Source organism: Epinephelus lanceolatus, chromosome 1, assembly GCF_041903045.1.
Source record: "Epinephelus lanceolatus isolate andai-2023 chromosome 1, ASM4190304v1, whole genome shotgun sequence".
Lineage (NCBI taxonomy): Eukaryota > Metazoa > Chordata > Actinopteri > Perciformes > Serranidae > Epinephelus > Epinephelus lanceolatus.
In genome coordinates, this window is record NC_135734.1 from 15,227,639 (window position 1) to 15,251,353 (window position 23,715).

Here is a 23,715-nt window from a genome sequence, read left to right on the forward strand (position 1 = left end):
AGTGTTGCTCAAATGTGTCTTTAACCGCATCATATTTCTTTTTATTTTCCTCTGTCAATGGCAAAACTCCCAGGATATCATCTGCTGCATCTCCCAAGGCATAGGAGCAAATTCACCTGATATCCCTTGTCCTTGTCTTGTAGTCCTGATGCGATGTGGAATCTCTCAAACCATCGGATCCATCTTGGCCACTCTGACGGACTTGAGAAGTCAAATGGCTCTGGGTGTGTTATTTGTTCAGCTGCCATTGTTGTTTTGTGTTTCTTCGGGCCTTTAGCTAACTAGCATGTTACTGACTGGAGCACACTCACTCGCTTTTACCACGTTCAAGAGCATGTCTCGTTTGTCGTAATTTTCTGTACTGATTTAGCCAATAAACTGCCTAAACTGTGGAAACTAACTAAAACTTATGCCGCTAATAACAGAGTCGGCCTAATCAAAGATCATGCGTTGGCTTTCACTATCTGTAGTGATGTTACCTCTGATACAGAAGTCCCGAGGCCAGGCTGTGTCAAGCAAAGGGGGCGTGTCCAAATGAAGCCTGTGTCAAAGCCCTATGGTCAAAGCCTGTATCGTTTTTTCAGAATATCACGTGACCAAAGACAAAAGAGGCCCCGTTTGTCTGAAATCACGTGACTGCCTCATTGTGTGACTCGAGCATTCGAGTTGTTTAAAAAGGCGCGGGAAATACAGGAAGTGTTCTGATCTGAGGTGATACTGAAGATTGTTAGGTGCAGAGGATTGAGAGACTGACAACATATCTAAGAAAATGGAGCCACCCAAAAGGCGAAGGACATCTGCAGTTTGTATCTGCTGAAAAAAAACAAAACAAAACAAATATATATATATATATGTGTGTGTGTGTGTGTCTATATGTAGCTATATATGTGTGTGCATTCTCCTAACAATGTTATTGTTGAAGGTGAAGTGCCGGCTGTGCCTGAGAGAGCTAGTTTACAGCAACAACACAACCTGTATGCTGAGACACTACCATGCATTCCATGAGAATGAAGAACAGCCACATCCCAGGCCAAGTAATATACCCCTCACTGTGGCTGAAACACAACAGCCTTTACTATGCTGACATAATGTTGCTTCTGTGTAGGTAGCAGAAAACATGATGTGAAACGCTTGTCAATATGATAGTTAAAGATTCACAACCTTTCACGGTGGTGGAAGATGAGGGATTCAGGAACCTCATCCATGTCCTTGATCCAGCTTACACTCTCCCAACGAGACAGGTTTGTGTTAAATATCTATGATGCTAGTGTTGGTGTTACTATTAAAGTAATTTAGTATTATAGTAATATATTATATTTAGTATTATACTACTACTGCTACATTAGGATTGCTATTCTACTACTTTATAGACTATCATGCACCTTTATTTTCTTTTCCAGGCTCTAAAGGCTATGGTGGAGGATAAGAATAAAGCCGCAAAGGAGAAGGCAAAGGAAGAGATTCAGAAGGCTGCAGCTGTGAGTCTGACAGCAGACATGTGGACGTCCATGAACATGGAGGCATACCTTTGCGTAACATGCCACTTCATCACAGAGGAAGACACCCTAAACACAATTTTGCTAGGTGTGGAACATTTTCCCCACAGCCACACAGCTGACAACTTGCCTGTGGCGAAGAATAACATAATGGAAGAGTGGGGGATCAGGGGTAAGGTGAGGTGCTTGGTCACAGATGCTGCATCAAACATGATAGCCTGTGCAAGGACACTGCAGGTCCGGCACAGCATCTGTGTTGCCCACTCTCTGAATTTAATCGTGCAAAAGTCATTTGACCAGGTCCCCATCCTTAACGACATACGGGCAAAATCGAGAAAGATCGTGACCTACTTCCGTACCAGCACCACAGCAAAAGACCGTTTAAGCCATATGCAAGACTCAATGGGCAGGTCCAAACAAAAATTACAAATTGAAGTAGAAACCTGGTGGAATAGCAGCCTGGTCATGTTACAGCACCTCTATGAACAGCGTGAAGCTGTGGGTGCAGCCCTGGCCTCTCTATCTACAGACCTTCGCCCACTCACTTCACGTGAGTATGACATAATTGGGGAAACTGTAAAAGTTTTAGGCCCTTTCCACCAGGCCACAGTGGAACTGTCTGAGGAGAAACACGTGTCAGCCTCAAAAACAATACCCCTTATGAAGATGCTCCGCCATACGGTGCAGTGTGAGGCCTCACATTTAGATACTGACCCTGCCAAACTGTTGGCTGAAAGCCTAATGCGTTGGCTCAGAGAACATCTGGCAGGTTTAGAGACGATGAATGTGACAACGCTGGCAACATTGCTGGACCCCAGGTTTAAAGTCCTAGGTTTCTACAGCCAGTTAAAAGCCAACAAGGCAGTGAAACGACTGTGGATGGAGTGTGCCAATGTGGTCACTTCAAGAAAGACAAAGTCATCAAGCCCATCAGAGACGAAATTACTCGCACAGAGGAGCATTTCATCGTTTCATCCCAGCTCTGCCTCAAACAGATTGAACTGGACCAGAGCACAAAGAAGTGTGATGGTCTGGAACCGAAGTTCAAGAGAGAGCTGGCTGCAAGAGAGGATAGCTGGGAGAGGAGACAGAAGGAGATGGAGGAGCTTTGGCTGGAGAAAGAGGATGCCCTGATGAGGGATGTGACCAAAGCAGAGGAGGAGCTGAAGCTTGTGATTTTTGAAAATAATCCAACATCAGGTATGTTGCTTTTTCTGTAGAATATGTCCCTACAGATTCTAACAGCTTGTGTCAGAATTAGCCTAAAGAAGTGAGTCTATGTATCTGGATCTATATCTAATATGTACTGTTTTTATTTTTTCAGGAGCTTGCCCTTAAAAAGAACACGAAGAAGAAGCACTGCTTCTTGGCCAGAAAGAAGCAGAGAAGCAGCATTGTGGAGGAGGAGGTGGAGGCTGCAGTGTGTTCAGCTGAGGCTGAAGAAGAGAAAAAGGTGTAAGAGGAGAAGAAACTGAGCTTCTGGAGCAAAAAGAAGCAAAGACGCAGCATTGTGGAGGAGGAGGTGGAGGCTGCAGTGTGTTCAGCTGAGGCTGGACAGGAGGAGGAGGGGAAGGAGGCAAAGGAGAGGAGACAGGGCTTCTGGAGCTTGGCTCGCAAGAAGAGGAGCAGCCACAGTGACAATAAAGTGGTGGAGAGTTCAGCTTATCAAGCTGGACAGCAGTAAACCATCCTACACCCCCCTAACCCTGACCTTCTCCACCTTCCATCACCCACACACACATTTGTTGTTCTTATTTTCTGTGTCTGAAAAAATTAAAATACTTCATTAAAACGTCAAAACTTAGATCATGTTTGGTTCTATCCATCTTTCTGACTATAGATTCAAAGTGAATACAACTGTATGAGATCATGCTCAGGTCATGGCTGTTATGATGCTTGTAACAGGCCAGAGTGTAACCAGGAGTCCCAAACAATCAAGTGGATATTCTCTGTTCATGTTGGATTTCTAAGCATTTTTACACTGTGTTGATATAATGATGCACATACTTGTTTTTATCTCTTATTTTTCTTTTAATTCCTGTGTGCCTATGAGCCACAGTAAAGAAGGGGCAGAACAGGAGTGGGCGTCTGGTGTTCCAGACCTTGTTTTTTTCCCCCAGAAGCCACATATATATTCTAGTCCCTAAAGAAATATAATACAATTGAGTAGATGTTCTTCTGTTGGCCTGATATTCAACTCAAAGTACTGAAGACCGCTTTTACTTGGTGGTGTTGGGGATCCTTGAATGTAACTTTCTGATGCAGACTTTTAGAATATTGGCCGACATATAAATTCAAGCAAATAATCTCGTCTATTTGCACTTTTCATAAGATGGAAAGGAAAGGGGTCATTTCTCGAGTGATTTTAGTTATGAGTTTTTGCTGTTGTTCATATTTGTACCTTGAAAATGTGTTTACATGTCCTGCAAGCTGGTTTGTGTTCCTTTCCTTATACCAAGTTTCTACAGGTCCGTTCTTTCAGTACCACACATACTGAGATGATTAGTAAAAATCGCTTAATACTGCTTTTTCTTTTCAGACACCAATACCATTAACAGCTGCTGATATCAACACTAACCCTTCTTGATAATCTATGAGCTCATTTAAGAAGCCATGCACTTTGGTTAAAACTGCTACCTATTGCAAATATGTTAGATATTCTAAACCATCACTACTATAATGGATTAACATATGTATGAGCCACAAAACCGTTCAGCCTGCAGCACAGCATTACTCAAAACAAAACTGGAATCTGTCTTATTTAATCAGACAAACTCAGTTGTTCTGGTTAAAATTTACAGCTGCAAATTTTTTTCAAGCATCTTGGTTGTACAGATGCAGGACAGCCTTGTTCAGATGTCAGGTGGCAGAGCTGCTTAAGGTCAATGACGTGCACAAATTCTCATAGAGCTAAACAACATGGAAATGGAAAGAAAACATTGCAGAGACCATTCTCGTGGTAGTAATTTATTATGTATTTCTCATATGAATGCCATCCACAACTAAATCACACAGAGTATTCAAGTTGGGAGTTAAGCCCTGAAATCTCGGTAAAATGCACAGAGGACAGTTTGTTCACATGAAAAGCCGTTAACAGAGCACTTCCTACAGACAGACAAACATTTCACTGCAACTGGTGTTTAGAAATGTCAAACCATTTTGTCCCTGTAATTTCATTCTAATCAAACAAGGAAGGACAAGCTCAAAGTGAATTAGTTTCTGTTATCTTTAAGTTTAATTTGTAAAATGTACTTTCCTTTTCATATCATACTTGCATACACCTAAGAAGGACACCTCACTGTAAAATGTAAACTTTCATGTCAGAGTGCAAATTGTTTAAAGCCTTTTTAAGATAACACAGCGGGTATTACTTGGGTAAAAGACATCAATTAGGAAAAGGAGAAATATCAAAGTCTGTGTGTGTATACAGCTTTTCAAAATATAAAAAAGATAAACATTTAATGAAAAACTCCATTTATAAAACTTGATCTTTAAAGAGAGAGAGGCAGTGGCATCTTTGTACCAGTACAGGTATGTTGTGCTAATACATTTTAAGGTTCTGTACGGGATATTCAGAGCATTAATATGGCAGCAAACCTTAATTTGCAATGCAAAGATAGAGAGGAGTAAAACAGAAAATGTCATGCTAACGCTCCGCGTGTTGTAATCCAAGCTTCTCTGTTCTATGTTACGGTAGACAGTCCGGCTGCGTGTGCATATGAGTCCCTATGAGTGTGTCCCACTGGCGAGCGAATTGCTGCCACTCTGCACTGTGCTTATATGTCGGTTAATGGTGATATTAGGACAGCACTCTGAATCATGAGCCCCTTTTACACGGCCTCTTCAACAAGATGGGAATTTCATGCTGTTGTGCCACCTCGCCGCTCTGTATAAAAAGGTACAATTGCAGAATGGGGGGCAGAGGTGTCTTGCCGGAGGTAGTAACAATGGGACAGCTGGCATGACAGGATCACGGGGACCCCAGTGTGATGACGTGCTATGTGTGCGACTCATCACCGGAGATTTTAAAAGTAGCTGATGGCAGTTAGCAGCTAACTGAAGAAGAAGAAGAACAGCAGCCAAATATGTCCGCAAATTCGGAAAATAATGAGGTCTGGGAGCTCCTTATCCTCCGAGCAGATGCCACATAACAGGGACAGTAAGTGATTATTATTGCCATGTTAATGCCATTGTTGTGCTTTATAAAGCGCTGCCGACACGTATGTCGAATGTCACACTAGAGGCCAATGCTGTTGTGTTAAACGTCATGTCGCCACACCTCTTCTGATTCCATGATGCCAGCATGCTGTCTAAAATCACACAGTAGAGCGGCATGATGCTGCTGTTGTTTGGTTCTGTGTAAAAATACAAAGGAAGCATAAAGAAGGGACTTTGTAGTGACCCTATAGTGCGATCTCTGTGTAATAAGGGCTACAGATAGGCTCTGAAGGTTGTACAGAGCTCCTTTAACAAGTGAATAACATTTTAAAAAAATATTAGTTGTGTGGGCACTGCAAATTTTCTTAATTGTAAAATATGTGACATATCTCCTAAAAACAGATTTATTGAATGTCAATGATTACTCAACAATTACGAAGGAAGATTTTTCCACTGGGCCAGTAAACAATAATTAAAAGAAAACAATTATTTTAGTTTCTAGTGTTTCACAGATTGTTAGTGGCGTTAAATGTGAGCAGTTTCTTACATTTAATTTCATTGCACACATAGCGATAACAAAGGTCAAATGTGGTGCTGACACAATTGATGGACAAGGTGATCCACAAAAAATCCTTTAACCATTTAGTGCATAGCAAAAAATGTCAGTTATTCTCTGGTTACAGCCTTTAAAATGTGAGGGATTTGCTCTTTTTCTTAGTCGGATATCTGTGTAAATAAAATATCTTTGGGTTTTAGACTGCTGATAAGAAAAATACAAACAATTAAAAGATGTCGCATTAGGCTCTCGCAGCTTATAATGTGCACTTAATCATTAATTAAAAAAAAAAACAATCAACAATTAACTGAATCTTTAGTTGCAGACAGTGAAATGACACATTTGTTGAAGACTTTAATGCTTAGACACTGACGGATTCCTTTTTTTCTAGTGCTTTAAAACATTTAATATTAGCACATAGCGTATTTCTTTACCCTTTCATTTGTTTGTTTTATTCTCTGGCTTATTTCACTGAAATTCTGTTACTTCTGTTATACGTTTGTTACGCAACATCCTGCTTAAAATGTGCTTTTTATTGCACCCACAGTACAGTACAGAGCGACCTGAGGTTAATTCTCAATAATTTGGGATTTTCAAGATAATAAAAGTAAAAGGTTAACTTCATTTCAATAACTATATATACACTAGACTCTGTAAACTATATAACTAATACTATACACATGCTTGTGACTTTACTAAACTGAAATGTAACTTATGCAAGTCATGATAATATTCGAATAATGAGGTTATTTTATATCAGTGTAATGTCAGCTGAACTTCAGGCAGGTTAGAAAAATACAGTCTTATTAATTGCATATAAGGTTTAAAGCACCTGTTAGATATTTCAAAACAAGTATATTAAGAAGCAGTGTCTAACGTAGCACTTGTAGACACACACACACATACGTAAACACACAGCCTTCCGATTAGTTTTGCAATCGTATCAGCTGAAGACAAACATGGAGATTTCAGGCTCTGGTGGTTAACGAGAAATTACGTCAATACTGACAGTGGACGGGGTTCAAGTGGAGAGGCTTGTGTAGTGTGCTCATTTTAAAACCTCCATTCGTTTTTAATGGTTAATACTTCATTAAAATAACAAATATGTGTGCTAAACTCAACTCACGTGACAGGTAGATAATCTAAGAGGTCTGCTATTATTAGTATTGTGTAAGACTAAGTTCAAGAGAAGCAATCGATGCTACTGGTGCACAAGCACTTAGTGTGCATGCAGACATGTAAAAATGTCATGACACAAGAGAGAAGAAGCTATGTATGACCACATGTTCCTTGTGTTTGGCTGTGCATGGCGACACTGGGCTACAAAAATTTCACCCAGGCCCACAATGCCCTCCTGCAGCACCTGGACTTAGGCGTGACACAGGTTGCCGCTGGATCCACAGGTGGTAGCAATGCCGCAGTTCTTCAGGATTGGGTTGAAGTGAGAGGCTGTTCCAGGGCTGGCGTCTCGGGGAGGAAAAGGCTTCATGGTGGAAAGGATCAGGGCCAGACAGTCTGCCACGTTCTTGTTTGGGGCACAGGCCAGAGCTGGTGTGTGGCCTGCAGAAGGCAAACAGGCAAACAATCATCCTACAGTGTTCCTCCGTAACAATTTATGGCTGAAAACATGGACTGCTGCTGTGCTGTATCATTTATTCATTCATCCATCCATCATCTGTAACTGCATATCCTGGTACAGGATTGCAGGGGCCCTAGAGCCTATCCCAGCTGAGAGTAGGCAAGGGCAGTACACCCTGGACATTTTGCCAGATAATCACAGTGGTATTTTATCAAAGAAACATAATTATTCCTGCTTACCTTCCTCATCTACAGCCATGACTGCTGCTCCTCTGCTCAATAACACCTGCACTACAGTTGCCAGGCCTTTCCTTGCTGCGATGTGAAGAGGCCTGCATGAGAAAGAAAGACAGGTCTGATTACAGAGAACTTAGGAGGAATGCAAGCAACCACATTAAAGAATTCACATGCAGTATTACTGGGTCTGATGGCAGGAGAGCAGATATTGTAAAATTTTCTTCGGAAACTTCAAACCAAATAGAAAAATACTTTAGTAAAGTAAACAGGAAATATTAACCAGCAACATCACAATGTTACGACAGAGTATTACGGCCACGCTGAGGGAAAAAAATCTGAGATTTCGAGTAAAAAGTTACAATTTTATGAGAATAAAGTCATACTATTTAAAAAGCTAACTAAACTCATTATATTATAAGAAAATGTGGAAATACTGTGATATTATCATGCCCTGCACTATTAACCTGCATAATCTATCAACACACACAGTCAGTCTTACTGAAATATGACTTTTAAATACTCAATGCATGATGTGTCTTAATACCAAACATAAATTCCAAGATAATTATTGTCAACATTTCACAGTTTTACACGTTTTGGTAAGTTTGTAACATATATATAACAGCATACAACTCACATTTGGAGGGAGCTGTTTGTTGCATTTATGAGGGAGGAGTCGCTGATCTCTCCAAGGATCAGCAGGGCACACATCTCATGACCCTGTGGAATAAACCACATTGAACTATACTGCTAAAACAAATTATCACTTTGAACAAACTGCCTGAAAATCGTTGTCAATATCATAAGTATATCTGAGAATGTAATCAAAGCTTTCAATTAATTTGCATTATTTAGTAAATGACATACCGTGCACTGCTATAGCACCACATTCTCACATTCATAACTCTATGAAATAAAAATAACTTTGAAAGCTTGTTTGATTACATTTTCAATCTCATTTTAAACTGGGGTTTTATAATATTTTGGCAGGTTATCAGCTGATCTGACAGATACATTACTGTTGCTACACACATGCAAAACTTGTTATTGTGCCACTACATGCATGCAAACAGTACATGCATTTGTATGTGTATGTGACCTTGCTGCAGGCTAAGTGAAGGGCAGTGTTATTATTGACATCCACCAAGGTCAGGTCTGGCTTCGCTTTGTGTAGCAAGAACTCTGAAATGCAGAAAATAAAACAGCTTTCACAACGAATACGGACCTTAGACGTTCAGATATTTCGACATTTAGCAACTTACAATCAGTCCAACAGGGAAACACATTTGTGTGGTGTATTAAAGGGAACCATAAGTGAGGGCTGTGTGGGTCAAAACAACAGTACCCATGTGCTAAAGGGAGACATGTTTCTTAAGTTATCATGTATAATTGAGTGCTTGAAAATAAATAATAAAGGCGGAAATGGAGATTGTGTATTTTGTGCTCTTCTTGAGCTGAAAACAGTGCTGATGTGTTTTGAGGTTTCCAAGGTGTTGATAAGGATAATGGCATACACACTATAAGACACTGACAGCAGAAATTTCAATCACATACCAACAGCCATAGTCTGTCCACATTCAGCAGCAACCATCACAGCAGAGCATCCACAATGGTCCACAGCATTGACGTCTGCTCCCTGGGCCAGGACCAGCTGGAGCCCAGCAACATTTCCTGAATAAGCAGCCGCATGCAGTGGCGTCCTGGACACACACAACATACACATGAAAATTCACCACTTCTGAACACGAAAATACTGTTTAATTAGCATCTTTCTGAAAGCTACGAAAGGTCTTTCTTGTACCTTTTAGGATAACAAAATATTGCAGGTTTTAAGTGGACCTATTATGCATTTCCTTACTTTTTGTCATATATGATGTTAAAATGACAGATGTTCATATTAAATCTGGCCAAAGTTTTAAATAATGAGGTAAATGTATGTAAAAGTAATCTGTGCGAGCAAAAACCTCAGGTGTTTTGTCTTAATACTGTGTTTCCAACTGTTTTTTCTACTTCTGAGACCAGATGTTGTCAGATTGTGACAGATGTCTTTGTACAGTATGGTCATCTGCTTCACGCACACCACACTACGTGTTTCCTGGCAACGCAAGAAAACTTGTAATCTTGGTTGCTGATGTTAATTTCTCCCTGATTTTGGATCATAACTCTGCTGGAACATGACTGGTTATGTTTAGAAGCTTTAATTTTTCATAGTAGAAAGTTCTGCTCTATTCTGTCATTCCGCGGCTGCAATGAAGGTGCAACAACACTGAGATGCACAAGACCCAGAAACACTGAGCTAACTAGGCTTTTTTGGAAGGGGGACTCAGAGAGACAGGCACTAAAACAGAGCATCTCAGACAGAGGGTGAATATAGGTGTTCCAGCACAGACAGTAAGAGGAATAAAAATGTATTTTGGCCAAAAAAGCATGAAAACATGTCTTTATAGAAACCTTAAATACAAGTACGAATCTGAAAATGAGCAGAGTAGGCCCCCTTAAACAAAATTCTAAATCAGCGAATCATTAACACTTTTGAGATTTTAATAAAATCTGTTTTAATGACTTTATTTTACCAGTCAATATTATAACTAATACTTGCTTAAAAAAAACTGAAAAATTTGTTAACCAAATCAGCAACAATAATCATGTTGAGTTGTCATAAGAGTGATTTAATTGCACACATACAACCACTGCTTGTAGATTTATACCTGAATTGAAAATAAACCTAAAACTTCTGATCCCAACCTGCAGTGCTGCATGAAATAGATTTGTTATGATAAGAAGAGCTCAGCTCAGAGCAGAACCCACCTTCCTTTGGCATCGCAAACTTTTACAATTTGAGGGCCAACAGTCTTCACTAATAGTCCAGCAGCAACATCATGTCCATTAACTCTGCGTAGGAAGAAGGGAGTTGTTACATTGTGAAGAATCACACTAAAAAAGATATTATTCCCGGTAATATCTAATACAGATAATGTATGATGAACATTTACAATACTCACAGAGCACAGTGCAATGCAGTGAACCGGTTTCCCTCCTGGTTGCTAAAGAGTTTGTTTTCAAGTAAAATGTGTAAACATCCTTCACGCCCTACAGACACAGGACACAGGTAGATATTCAAATCTTTGTAAAATAATGGTCATACAAAATCACATCATACAAGTCTTTGACAAGACCGGCAAGTGTTAAAACTGAGAGAATCATCCAAAGGCTAAAACAATGCTGCAGATAGAAACTGGTGGTGAGAGAAGGTGCTGGCGCTGCTCCACAAAATGTCCATTCATGCATGTGTTTGTCAAGCTTTTTTTTAAATTTATTGTTATTCTATACAACACTGATCCAAACTCTTTTTTTTTTTTTTGTTTGTTTTTCAGAATTACTTAAGTGCATCTGATATGAATTCTTGCCCTGACGTCTCACCCTGGTGGGCAGCCCAGTGGGTGGGCGTGTAGCCTCTGTAGTCCAATATGGAGTCCAGAGGGTCAGCTTTCATAGCAGCCTTTAGCAAAGTTTGAAGTAGCTCTGTGTGGCCGCGGGACGCTACAAGGTGCAGCGGGGTCCTTCCCTTAAAGTCTCTACACAGAGCAGAGGCTCCATGTTCCAACAGAGCAGATACACAGTCCTCACTGCCCAACGCGGTCTGCAGGGAGAGGACATAAGATATCAACAACACATCTGGCACATCCAGGACTCTGTAATGGCACAAATCCCACATTTACATCATTAAGTGCCTTTAATTAAGTGATAGGACATGCACACACACAAACACACAGCAAATACACTTACAGCTCTGTGTAATGCAGTGAAGCCATTTTTGTCTGCAGCATCAGCCTTCGCTCCTTTCTCCAACAAGATGTGGACACAGTCAGTGTGGCATCCCAGAGCCGCCAGCATGAGAGCCGTCCTGCATAAAACAAACAAACAGAAGAAGTAGTATGCTGTGAGGATAATTCTCTGATTGTGTCAGAATAGCTAAAATACCTTGGATTTTTGATGACTAAAATAACCCAGCCCCCTTAAAGAGTAACTTCACCCCTTGTTCTGAGTCTGCATAACTGAAAAATCCTAAAAAGTGGGCAAGGAAGGTGTGAGGAGCGTGAATGTGTGAGGCAGAAGTTGCTAGGAGGGAATTGTGGGTGCTGGATTATGATCTTTGTTGTTATTATTTGTACACCTTATTTTGCAACGTCCGGTAACTGGGTCACATGGTATTGGAATACATTTATCACTACTATCAGTCAGTTTTGCGAATGAATGGAACGAGAGGGGGTGACAGGCACAGCCCTAATTTTTGTTGACCGCTCTATGCTTTGTTAAGTTTTGTTAGTTTCTTTTGATCACTGTTTTGTTTTGTTTTGTTATGGACGCCTGTGTACAGATGTGGATCTTGCCCTGTAATGTTTTGGATGCAATCTTGTCTTACAATAAATATTCAAAACGCAGTCATCTGATCAGTGTCAGTTAATGACAGCCAGCACATCTGGCAGGACAGTGTTCCTCTGCTCAGTCTCTCTGCGACTAACTTTTTTTTAAGCCTGATAGTCGCCTAACATTCTTTTTTTTTTTAAATACATTTTATGACACAGACAACAACAACCATACCAACAACAACAACCGATTGACTCTGTGTCAGGTCTTGCAAGGTTCAGGGCTGATTTAAACAGTAGATGTTGAGCTGTTTTCAACCTGGAATTTTTATAAATTTGTTAAGAAAATGTCAATATCAACATCACAGTACAGACATATAATTTAATTATTTAATTTACAGCTCAAAAAAAACTCCTACACATCTATATCTGTATCAGTAACACCTATAGTAATTGTTTTATAATACTTTTGAAATACAATATAAATGCTAAACACCATCTTCTGATGAGATCACACTAGCCGCAAAACTGTGATCCATGACCGTGACTTGTTAAGACCACAGCCATCTTCTAACTTTCACAGTTGTGATGCCACCGCATTGACAAAATCTGTCCACAGACAGACAGACAAACACCTGGCAAAATACTCTAAAACATTTCTGTGGTAGTTCCTGCTACAATAGATGTCACCTGGACCACATTCTGCCATGATGATACACACAGACTCACAATACCAGCCACACTGTCACAGCTGGTGATAAACATTTTACTAATTCTTTTATAGCTACAGTTTTTCCAGTATATTATATTATTAGGTTATATATATACAATATTTTACACTCTGCCATGTCATAATAAGACAAATTATTCTATTAAGATTAAAATTAACAGTAATGTATGTAATCTCTGTGCATGTCCAGAATTTACTGAATCAACCAATGATAACAAAGTGACTCACTGTCCCTGTGTATCTGGACTGTCGATGACGTCGGCACTTTGTTCCCTGTTGACCAATAAAAGCAGACAGTCCATTTGACCCTCAGCAGCTGCACAGGGGGAAGAGTAAAAGGAAAAAAAGATTAAGTAAAAAAATATCAGTTTCACAGAGATTAATTACTTATTAACCCCCCCCCACGCGCACACACACACAACTACCTGCAGCATGGATAGCCGTCCACTTATGCTTGTGCTCTTTCAGTGTGTAAGAGGCTTGATGTTTCAGCAGCACCTCTACACACGGGGCGAAACCTCTCTGAGCAGCCAGGTGGAGGGCAGTTCTGCCGTCAATGTCCCGCACATCCAGACTCACCAATGTCTCACAAAGCAAACGCAGCGCCTCACAGTGACCATAGTACGCCTGTAACAGCAGAATGCATCATGAAAGTATTGTAAACATGTGGTCTTCATGTAAGTCACATCTGTTCTAGTGCATCATTGTAATCATGTGCTACTTACAGCTAAGTGCAACGGACTGACTGGAATATTACTTTCAACCTCTTCAAGACAGTTGAAAGAAATCTCCAGGAGCTACAAGAAAAAAAAACAAAAAACGTCAACTACTGTAGGTCGAGTCGATAATTATTTACCAAGAAAAAATGTGCCTCTAAATCAAAGATACCACTGACCAGTTCCAGGTGCTGTTTGTTCCCATAAGCTGCTGCATAGTGGACGGCACTGTAACCCTTACTGTTCTTCAGAGTTGGATCAGCCCCATTGTCAAGCAGGAAGTCTAAACACCTGAACATACAGAGCACAACATTAGAGGGACAATTCACCCTCAAATCTCTCTTACCTGTAGTGCTATTTATCAGTGTCGATTGTTTTGGTGTGAGTTGCCGAGTGCTGGACATACCGTCTGTAGAGTTGTCTGCCTTCTCTCCAATATAATGGAACTAGATGGCACTCAGCTTCTGGTGCTCAAAGTGCCAAAAAATATATCTGAAAAACTCAACAGCAATGTCTTTCAACGTCTCGCTTCCTTCTGTGTGGTGGAAAGAGACATTGCTGTTGAGTGTTTCAAATGTATTATTTTTGGCGCTTTGAGCACCACAAGCCAAGTGCCATCTAGTTTCATTATATTCAAGAGAAAGCAGACATCTCTATGGCCTATATCACCAAAACAATTGATACAGTGAATAAACAGCACTTTCAGTAAGAAACATGTATTTTGTGAACCATCCCTTTCCCTCTGTTCAATTCTTTTTCCAGTAACAAAACGTTATCAAAGACAGACTTTGTAAGTGTTTCACAAACATTCACTTCTCAATGTCTTTGGGAAATGCATTAAAGGTTCCACTAAATGAAACATGGTTTTTAAATATCAAGTGCACCCAAGACAAATTATTTTTAATGCATTTTTATATCAAAATTAAACCCTGTATCTGTAACGTGTTCCAAGTCTTACAAATGTTTTCATCACCTAAAATAATAAAAGTATGGTTTCACCTTGTCTTTCTATTTGATCTCACAGATTTGATTTTGACTTTTTTTCTGATCTCTGATTTTGTTATTAATCATTTTATGTAATAACTGACGGTTGGCTCGGTTACAGCGAGTCAACAAACATATACTGACTGAAAGACAAAATTATTGTGGATTCTGCACAGCAGAGCACATATAACGTTTATCTGCTTTATGATTTTCTTAGGTAAGTTTATTGAACATAAAAAAATAATACAAACACAAAATTTAAAATAATACAAACACAAAATTAGCAGTATGTGTTACAAATACGTCACTTACAGAGAGGCTTCATGATGTTTTCCCTCACTGTCAGGCTCAGAGCTCGTTTCCCCTCTGCTGAAAAAAAGACAGACACTTTTTTAAGTGTTCTGAATGAAGTTGGGATTATCAACCTGTCCACAGATTGGTGTTCTCGCTGCGCTAAGTAAAACGAATAAAACATTAAAATAACAGTAAATGCTCACTTACCCACTAAAGGTGTGAGACGCAGCAGCGTAGTGCAGAGGGCTGCAGCCTGTCAGATCTAGCTCGTTGACCTCAGCGCCTGCCCTCACCAGGGCGATCGTGCACTGGCTGTTCCCGTTAGCGGCAGCATAGTGCAAAGGAGATCTGTGAGGTGCAACAGGGGACAGCTGTGATATCAGGTAACACCATAGCAGAGTTAAAGTCTTAGCTCCAGATATTCAGCACCACTTACCTTCCCAAATGATCTTTTGCATCCAGATCAGCAGCAGCACTATTCAACAGCAAGTTCAGGCAGTCGACATTTCTGTCACGAGAGGAAAAAAGGTCAGAAGTGTTCAACAAATGACACCACACTTGGAGCAGAGCTATAGTGTTATTTATTGCTGCATGCTCTTAATTGCATTTATGTTTTATGTTAATTGGCTACAATGATCAACAAGTTCAGAAACCAACTGACAGCAAGACAAGATTTAAACTAAGCACTGGATTTTATGATGACCAAAATCTGACAAAAAATATGGTGAAATGTAATTTTCACAAGCAGAAAATATCCTCCTCATGTATCTACAATATTTTAGATATGAAAAATCATATGAAGATTGTAAAAATAGAAGGAAAACAGTCCAATATCTTTAACTATGATCAGCTGAGAAACAAACAACATGCAGATTTCTATCAGTAGGTTAAACTTTGTATGTATTGTGAATGTATATATAGTAAAAAAACAAAGTAATAATTTTAATGATGTGCATGTGTTAGCTCACCCTCCAGAGGCAGCTGCGTGCAGGCAGGTCCTCCCGTAATCATCTAAGGTGTTTATATCAGCCCCAGTTGACGGCGTTTTAGACGGCATCACGTAAAACTGGCCTGAACGATACACAGCCAACAATAACATTTTGTTAAGTGAAAAAAAAATTCAGTTGTGTCGGTATTTAAATGTTAAATCTTGGTGGATAAATTGAGGAGCACAACTCAATTACTCAAACATATTCTCACCATTAGATATCAACTTTCGACAACAGTCTGGAAATCCGTAGAGCGCCGCAAAATGCAGTGGAAGCATCCCATGAATCCCCTGTCTGCAGAGATCACAACAAAGATTATTCACTTTAGTTTGTGCTAAGATGGGAAGAGATTTTCTGTATGAAATTGGAATTGGCTTATTTGAATGTTTTAGTATTGAAAGCCAGTTTTCAGCTCAATGTTTTGTGTGCAGATAAACGTCTTAGTCAGGCAGCAGAATATTACAAGATTATTTGCAATAATTAAGTCTGTACGTATGTGTAATGATGCTTTTATTTTACAGCTTAATTGGAACAAGAATAAATCAAAAACACAAACACCAAACACTCTCAGACCCTCTTTACACCTGCATCTCATTTTATGTACACCCATCTAGATAGGGTTTAACCTGATTACAGTGACACCTGGTGTTAATATGCGTCTCCACTATTCACACTGAGATCTGATCACTCTGTCCTGCTCAAACAACTGGTTGGTTGTAGCTTTTCCACACCATTTATTTAGCCATTCATGAATGGCTCGGCTGCAATATGAACTGACAAGTTTTGCCTGTATACTTTCGTCTGACCAAGCTAAATGCAGACACTATGGTCTTGACTCTGGCCTGTTAAGTATACCCCTCTACAGCCCAAGCAGTATAAGGCCCTGCCCCCGTCCATCAGCAACTACCCGCCTGTCAACAGCTATTATGGTAAGAAGGGAAAAAAAGCTTTTATTTCTCATAAATTACAATTACACAGGGTGCATGATATTGTCTGTATTTTCAGAGACAATATGGGCATAAAAATAAAACAAATATTAAAAATAATCTTTGTTGGTCCATAGTTTTCTTTGTTATATATGTCAGAGCCTGTCAGCAAAATTTAGAAGCCAACACCGAGGTCAACGAGGATGAAACAGGCCTTCCTGATTGTAAAGACAGTGACTGACAGAAGAATACATTGCAGATGAGGGAGACACCCCAGTTATGTTAACATCAGTTAACAGAGAGACCACCATGTGCACGGCAGCTTCAGTGTCAGGTAAGGGAGAGCCGCTGCTGCCTTGCTGGGTTGGAACAGTCATGTGCAAGTTAGATTTTGCCCACGCAGTTGTTGTAGGTGAATGGTAAGCGTATCTGCATTTACACTTGAGCTCGATGTGATAACAATGCGTCTCTGACCACCTCTGGAGGTGGTTTGGCCAGTTGGATCACAATATGTCTTCAATATGTTTTGGGTTTTATACTTGTCATTCATGTAGTAAAGCACTATCTGACTGATCCAATCACCAAAAACGCCTTTAACGTAAAGTGAAAAGAGGGTCTCAGGTTTGGACAGACTTACCTGGTCTTATCAGCGCCATTTGTCAGCAGAGTACTGATCAGCAGCTCCTGACCGTATCTGGCAGCAATGTGAAGAGGAGTGTTTCCAAATATATCGACAGAGTCAATCTCCCCACCTGTGTACAGAGGGAGAAGGAAACAGGATGTAAGTATGATGTTGTTTCAGCTGAGGACATGCTTGGATATTTGAAGTCAGAGTATATTCTGAGGGTATGTTACCATTTTGGATCAGAATCTGTGAGCCTGAGAAGCGGCCGTGCATGGCAGCCATATGCAGAGGGCTCTTCCCTTCTTTATTCTGTTAGCACAGAAAAAAAACATTTGGTTAAAAGAAAGGCATAATTCATTATAATCTGTACACTGTACATTCAAAAACAAGATCTTCACCTGCACGCTGACATCAGCACCATTGTTAATTAGCAGCTCAAGACACAACACCCCGCTGGAGGAGGCGGCAGACAGGTGAAGCGGCGTGCTGCCAAGGTGGTTGGGCTGATTGATGTTGGCACCACTGTTCACTAGCTCAGTGGCCACAGCGTCTTGCCCTGTGTGACAGGCCATGTGGAGCGCTGTGTTCCCACAAATGTTAGGCTCATCAGCCTGAGAGACAGAGGAGGAAAACAATTGATGAATGGTATAAAATGAAACATGTCTGGTGATTTAAAAGCATGACAGCCTTGTTTTGTCAGCCAGATAAACAGTTAAATTTATTATCAGTGTAAGAGTCAAGTGACTCGGCCGATGCAGCCTGGAGGCATTTTTAAATGAAAAGGAAATCTGGTTTGAAAGATCTGGCTTGCTCAAAGGGAAGTATGTGATGTATTTGTAAACTAATATTAGCTACAGCTGTGAATGTAGACATGTATCACGTGACCTGATGGTATCATCATTGAAAAACAGATTACTGATGAAGTAGTGACATGATTAATGTCACAGACCAGAATCAACTTGACACCAAGCCTGGAGCTCTACAGCACGCCATGTTACTGATGCCTAATCTCACATCAAACCATTTGTAATGATGGACTGCTGTGTTCTGGTAGAGTAGTTGAGCAGGATGTTTTCTGACATGTTTATTCTTATTTTAAAGGGTAACGTCTGTATTTTTTTTTAACCTCAAACGTATTTTCCCATGTTTTTTTGTTTCAGTGACTAAGGGGAACAATGATTTTTGAAATTGGTCCAGTATTGAGCGAGAGGGCTGCAGTTGGCAGCTAAGAGATGCAATCTAAACACTCCAGGCACCGTCGCTTTATGTCCACTACAAGTGCTTGTTTTTGCCACTGACAGGCTCAGATTGAGAAGTGTCTAACAAAATGATGGAAAGGTCCCTAGTGAGAAAGACCTTTATGTATAACCCAAAATCGGCAAACCTACCAGAATCCATTAAAAAAAACAGTAATTTTGTGTATGGAGCAGCATATTTTCACATCAAACAGGGTGAATTTAAGTTTTGTGTCAAACAAACCAGAGTTGGTGATTGTTGGAACAGTGGAGAGACAACCCAAAATGTTTTTCATGAGTTTTATTTTGTTTCTGCTGACTCTGAATAAAGAGTGTTTTAAAGATTTTAAAATGACTTTATTTAAATGAAATGTGGTGGGTTAGGTGACAAAGAGGATCTCACTCTTGAACAAAGATCTATTTCTGTAGAGATCCTTTCCAAAATGTTGCCAGATACTAACAATCTTAGCCTGTCAGTGGAAAAAACAAGCAATTTTAGTGGACTAACTGCATTGCAGCCTGTTTAGCGGCTGCTGCCAAATACTGGACCAGTCTCAAAAGTTGTTGTTCTAATAAGTCACTTAGACACAAAAACATGAAAATTTGCTCCTGGTTAAAAAAAATACTGAAGCTACCTTTTAAAGCAAAGACAAATTTCTACAAATACTCTGGAAACCCTCCGCAGCACGATTAAACAAGATTAAGCACATTTATTAATAACGTTCTTTACAGAACATATAATGCATAAAACACAACAGCGGCAACAATGTATTATGATTTCAGTTGAAGTGTGTTGTGACTGAGCCACTTTACCTCCACCGCCAGTCTCAACAGGTATTTGACCACGTCTAACTGTCCACTGGCGGCTGCAGCATGGAGCGGAGTGTAACCACGTTTGTCCTTGCACATCACATCAGCACTGTGAGACACCAGCAGCTTCACAACCTCCACATGTCCTGAAGGAAGGGCTGAACATTTACTACACATCTCTGCCACGCATGCACATCACAGCACACCCGTATCTCAAGATTCAAGCCAGTTTGATCAAATATTCCCCAGATATTGACGTTGTTAAGAGACTTTTAGTTAGGTTGTGTTGATAAGCCGGGGCAGCCATATGCTGTTACAATAAATCAACAGCTGTATGCTAAAAAAATTGTCTGCGTTACTTCATGTTTTTAAGTCAGGATAAAGGTTCTTTATCCTTTTCTTTAACAATATAACAAAATTCACAGCTTTTAACCGATCAATGACACTGCTCACCAAGGTATGCGGCCCAGTGGATTGCCTGCCTTTCCTTCTTGTCTTTGGCACTCACACTGGCACCTTTGCTCAGGAGCAAGTACACCATCTGCAGAAACATAATACGTCCGTCAACTCATGTGTCTATCAGCTCATCTCATTTCTATCTATAACTATCGTCCAGTGGATTGTGTTGTTTTGTTTTGACAACAGTCTATGAAACACTTGAACACCTGGCGTTACACGCTCTAACAGGGCTCTGGTTATTATTGGGCTACACAGAGAGACAAATATTGTTTAAAACTAGTTCAATACATTATGAGGCAAATTCACTTTCCTTGAGCAAATCTACTTTCCAGCATTGAAATGATAACTATCAAACATACAGGTCTGGTAGTTAACCTTAGACATGGAAAAAGATCAGGAGGAAGACTTTGGTTAATACTATCAACTTTAAAGTTTACCTCTTCATGGCCGCTGTGCGCTGCATGATGCAGCGGCGTCCTTCCCGACTTGTCGGCAACATCCAGGCTGCACACATGTGGTAAAAGAGCTTCAGCGCAGCCTGTGGCCCACTTTGCAGCTGCCATGTGTAAAGGTGTGTGCCAATATTTGTCCTTTGCGTTGACCTCTGCTCTGTGCTTTAGGAGCAGCTCTACAGAGTTCTGAGGAAAAAAACAAAAATTTCAAAGACAGAGTTAAACGTTACAATCTGGTGGTCAAGTCCTTAGAAAAAAATTTCTCTCCCTGTGTTTTGAAACAGGAACATACTTGATTTCGAGAGGCAGCTGCTCGATGTAAGGGAGTCAGCAAACCCTGGTCCTTAGCGTTGACATTTGCACCTGTGACAGAAAGTAACAGCGCAGTTAGATATTAATTTGAGTGTTTTGGGTGAATTTCAGTTCTTCTGTGCTTCACCGACTCATTGTATTAATAACTATAAAGGGTGATTTGTAAAAATATACACAAGTGTATGGAGTTGATGATAGGCTTTCCATTTACTCTTGACATATTTCAAAGACAGATAAATAGCTTTTCTACCTGAAGTAATAAGTAGGTCCATAGTGTGGACATCGCCCAAATAAGCAGCAGCATGAAGTGGTGTGCTTTGTTCTTGGTCCTGAGAGAAAAAAATACAATACATTTTATCAGATTATCCTCATATAATATTCATGTTATATTCTGACTCCAAATGTTTGAACAGTTAATGTGCACGTTAAACTTTTTTTTTTTTTACATTGTTCCCCTCCATGTTCATATAACGCTTTAGCATACTGACATTTCGCATCAAATGTGTCCCGAAAATCTACTCAGAAAACTGTCTGTAACCAAAAACATACACAAGTCTGAATTTTCTATTAAAGAAAAGCTGTGTTGCAAGTCAAGACATCAACGGTGAGTAACCTACAGCAGAGATTTATGGCTGAATTGTTTGTACAAAGTATAATTCATGCAAATACTTGCAAAAAACAACATAAGAGCAGAGTTAATGTAAGATAATATTACCAGTGAATTGACATCTTCATTGTGGTTTAACAAAAATGTCACTTCTTCTGTGTTTCGGCTGAATATAGCCTGGACCAGTGGAGACTGAAAGACATACATGACATGCAAACACATGAAAGACACCAAGGAAAAAAAAACAAATGTTGAAACTGCATTAGAATTAGGCACAGTTCATGAGGTTTTTCCAGATGTTATTTTTGCAGAAAGCAAGACAGAAACAGGAAAGTGGTTTCTTTTAAACTTGTTTCAACACACTGAGATCATAAATAGATCCATGACTTTGTGGTGATGCCAATAAAACTGTAACATGTCTAAATAAAGAGTTGGTAACAATCAAATTTCTGTGCATTTCCAGGAAAAATGTTAATGTTTAAATTGTCACAAATAAAATATTGTAAATGGAATGATGCAATCTGCTTCGGTGACGTTAAGGACATCACGTACAGTTCAAAAGCATTTTTATTGCTTTGGCGAATCTGTCTGAAGAACAAGAGGACTTACTTGTTTGAATCATGCAAAGCTCCTTCTAATTTTAGCAAATATTTACACATATTACGAATAACTCGCCCAGATTTGTCTTCCATAGATAACATTAAACAGACTTGAGTATGCAGAAAAGAAAATCTGGATCCATTTAAAGATTAAAATGTTTGTTTGGCAGAGTTTGGACTTCGTGTACCAGAGAGCTCAGCTGCCCAAATGATAAGGTTTAGGTACATTACAAAACTCAGACATCGGATATCAAACTGAAACAAAGTCTAGTTTTGCATAGCAAATTATTAGTTACATTGAAAGTAGCTTTGTAGCAAACTTTGCTCGACATGTCGCTAACATGATTAGCCAGCTGTGTCCAATGCTTGTGAAAGCCACTGTTAGTTATCAAACGTTAAGTTTTATTTACTACCTGGTCCTTGATATTTCTTATCTCCATGTCCCAATCACTGTGGAAGCTCCTTCATTGAGACTGACTGTAAAGTTGACTACATGTCACTTTGTAGCAGCTAGTTAGCCTAGCTTTAGCTTAGCTCCTGGGATATGTGATGTGTAGTTGCCAAAATATCGCGAGAGAAGTTAAAGAAACGTGATTTGGAGTCTCCTTATGCACGTAGTAGTAAAAACCAAAAACTTGTCAGATATGTGCCATTGTGTTAATGTTCTTTTCTGAGTATCAGTGTGGGTTTGCGTTGTTTTATTTAAGCAATGTGTTAATTAAATCAATCTAGATATTACTGTAAACTTGGAAACTTAACAGGGAATTTAGCAGAGACAACAAGTCGTGTATTAATTCATAAAAATATGTTCGGTTGGAAAAGTTGTGGTCGTGGCAAAAAATGAAATAAAATAAAATAAAATAAAATTTCTTAAATACTGTACAGTATTTCAGTACATTTGATTTATTTTACTTAACCTTGGTATTTCCATTGTATGCGACTCTGAATGTATATTTATGTTGTACCTATTGTGCATATTGTATATATCTATTATTCTTAGTCCTACTCACGTAGATATATTGTGTTGTACACAGTAGTATTATACACATTTTTTATATTTCTAACTTCAACTTCTAGTTTTATACATTGTATTGTAGCATGAGGCACACATTTTTTATATTTCTAACACACTATATACTTAGCACATTATACACATTTGACATATTCTTTATCTTTAAATATTTTACAAGCTAATGTTAACACTGTAGCACATTGCACATATTTTATTTCTATAGTTATACATATGTCATACTTCTACTTCCTATTTCTACTTCTAAAATTATCTCTGCTATACCCAGTTTGCAACCATAATTTCCCTGTGAGGATCAAAAATGTATATCTGATTCTGATTTAATTCATAGGGAAATTCTGTACTTTTTACTCCAATATATTTATTGTACAGCTTTAGTTACTTCTTACTTTACACATTAAAATTTTTACAAAGGCCTCACATATGATGATATGAAGCATTTCTATAGCCTAGATTAAACTCCTCAAAGATGTGAATAGTTTAAAAGGGCTCCAATCTAAAGTACCGTCAGCACCGCCTGACAGGCTAAACCCAGGGCAACATACCTTTCGCACA

General features: G+C 39.4%; 1 protein-coding gene across 2 annotated transcripts; it reads right to left on the bottom strand.

The window, feature by feature from the left end:
• Positions 1 to 4,447: 4,447 nt before the first annotated feature.
• On the bottom strand, positions 4,448 to 22,691 carry ankrd52b (ankyrin repeat domain 52b). Of its 2 annotated transcripts, none has more exons than XM_033626955.2 (28): positions 22,544 to 22,691; positions 21,640 to 21,723; positions 21,175 to 21,253; positions 20,905 to 20,975; positions 20,598 to 20,798; positions 20,155 to 20,242; positions 19,705 to 19,847; positions 18,055 to 18,267; positions 17,887 to 17,965; positions 17,669 to 17,783; positions 16,317 to 16,399; positions 16,085 to 16,187; positions 15,553 to 15,624; positions 15,324 to 15,464; positions 15,135 to 15,188; positions 14,018 to 14,129; positions 13,848 to 13,919; positions 13,548 to 13,749; positions 13,351 to 13,438; positions 11,812 to 11,929; positions 11,446 to 11,665; positions 11,028 to 11,115; positions 10,834 to 10,917; positions 9,580 to 9,725; positions 9,125 to 9,207; positions 8,663 to 8,745; positions 8,029 to 8,120; positions 4,448 to 7,770 (listed from the first exon to the last, which is right to left on the bottom strand). In XM_033626955.2, the coding sequence occupies exons 1-28, from the start codon at positions 22,568 to 22,570 to the stop codon at positions 7,580 to 7,582; spliced, it is 3,132 nt and encodes a 1,043-aa protein (XP_033482846.1). In that variant the 5' UTR covers positions 22,571 to 22,691; the 3' UTR covers positions 4,448 to 7,579. The 2 variants fall into 2 exon arrangements, with proteins under 2 accessions (XP_033482846.1, XP_033482845.1); XM_033626954.2 differs by having other exon boundaries at positions 15,135 to 15,191.
• Between the last annotated feature and the right edge of the window lie 1,024 nt (positions 22,692 to 23,715).

Excerpts from the sequence above, each read along its gene's own strand:
- ankrd52b (XM_033626954.2), bottom strand. The coding sequence starts at position 22,570 with ATGGAGATAAGAAATATCAAGGACCAG. Across the intron at positions 17,966-18,054 it reads GTGCTGATGTCAGCGTGCAG|AATAAAGAAGGGAAGAGCCC; the intron begins GTGAAGATCTTG and ends CTGTGCTAACAG. Across the intron at positions 16,188-16,316 it reads TCGAAAGTTGATATCTAATG|GCCAGTTTTACGTGATGCCG; the intron begins GTGAGAATATGT and ends TGTATCGTTCAG.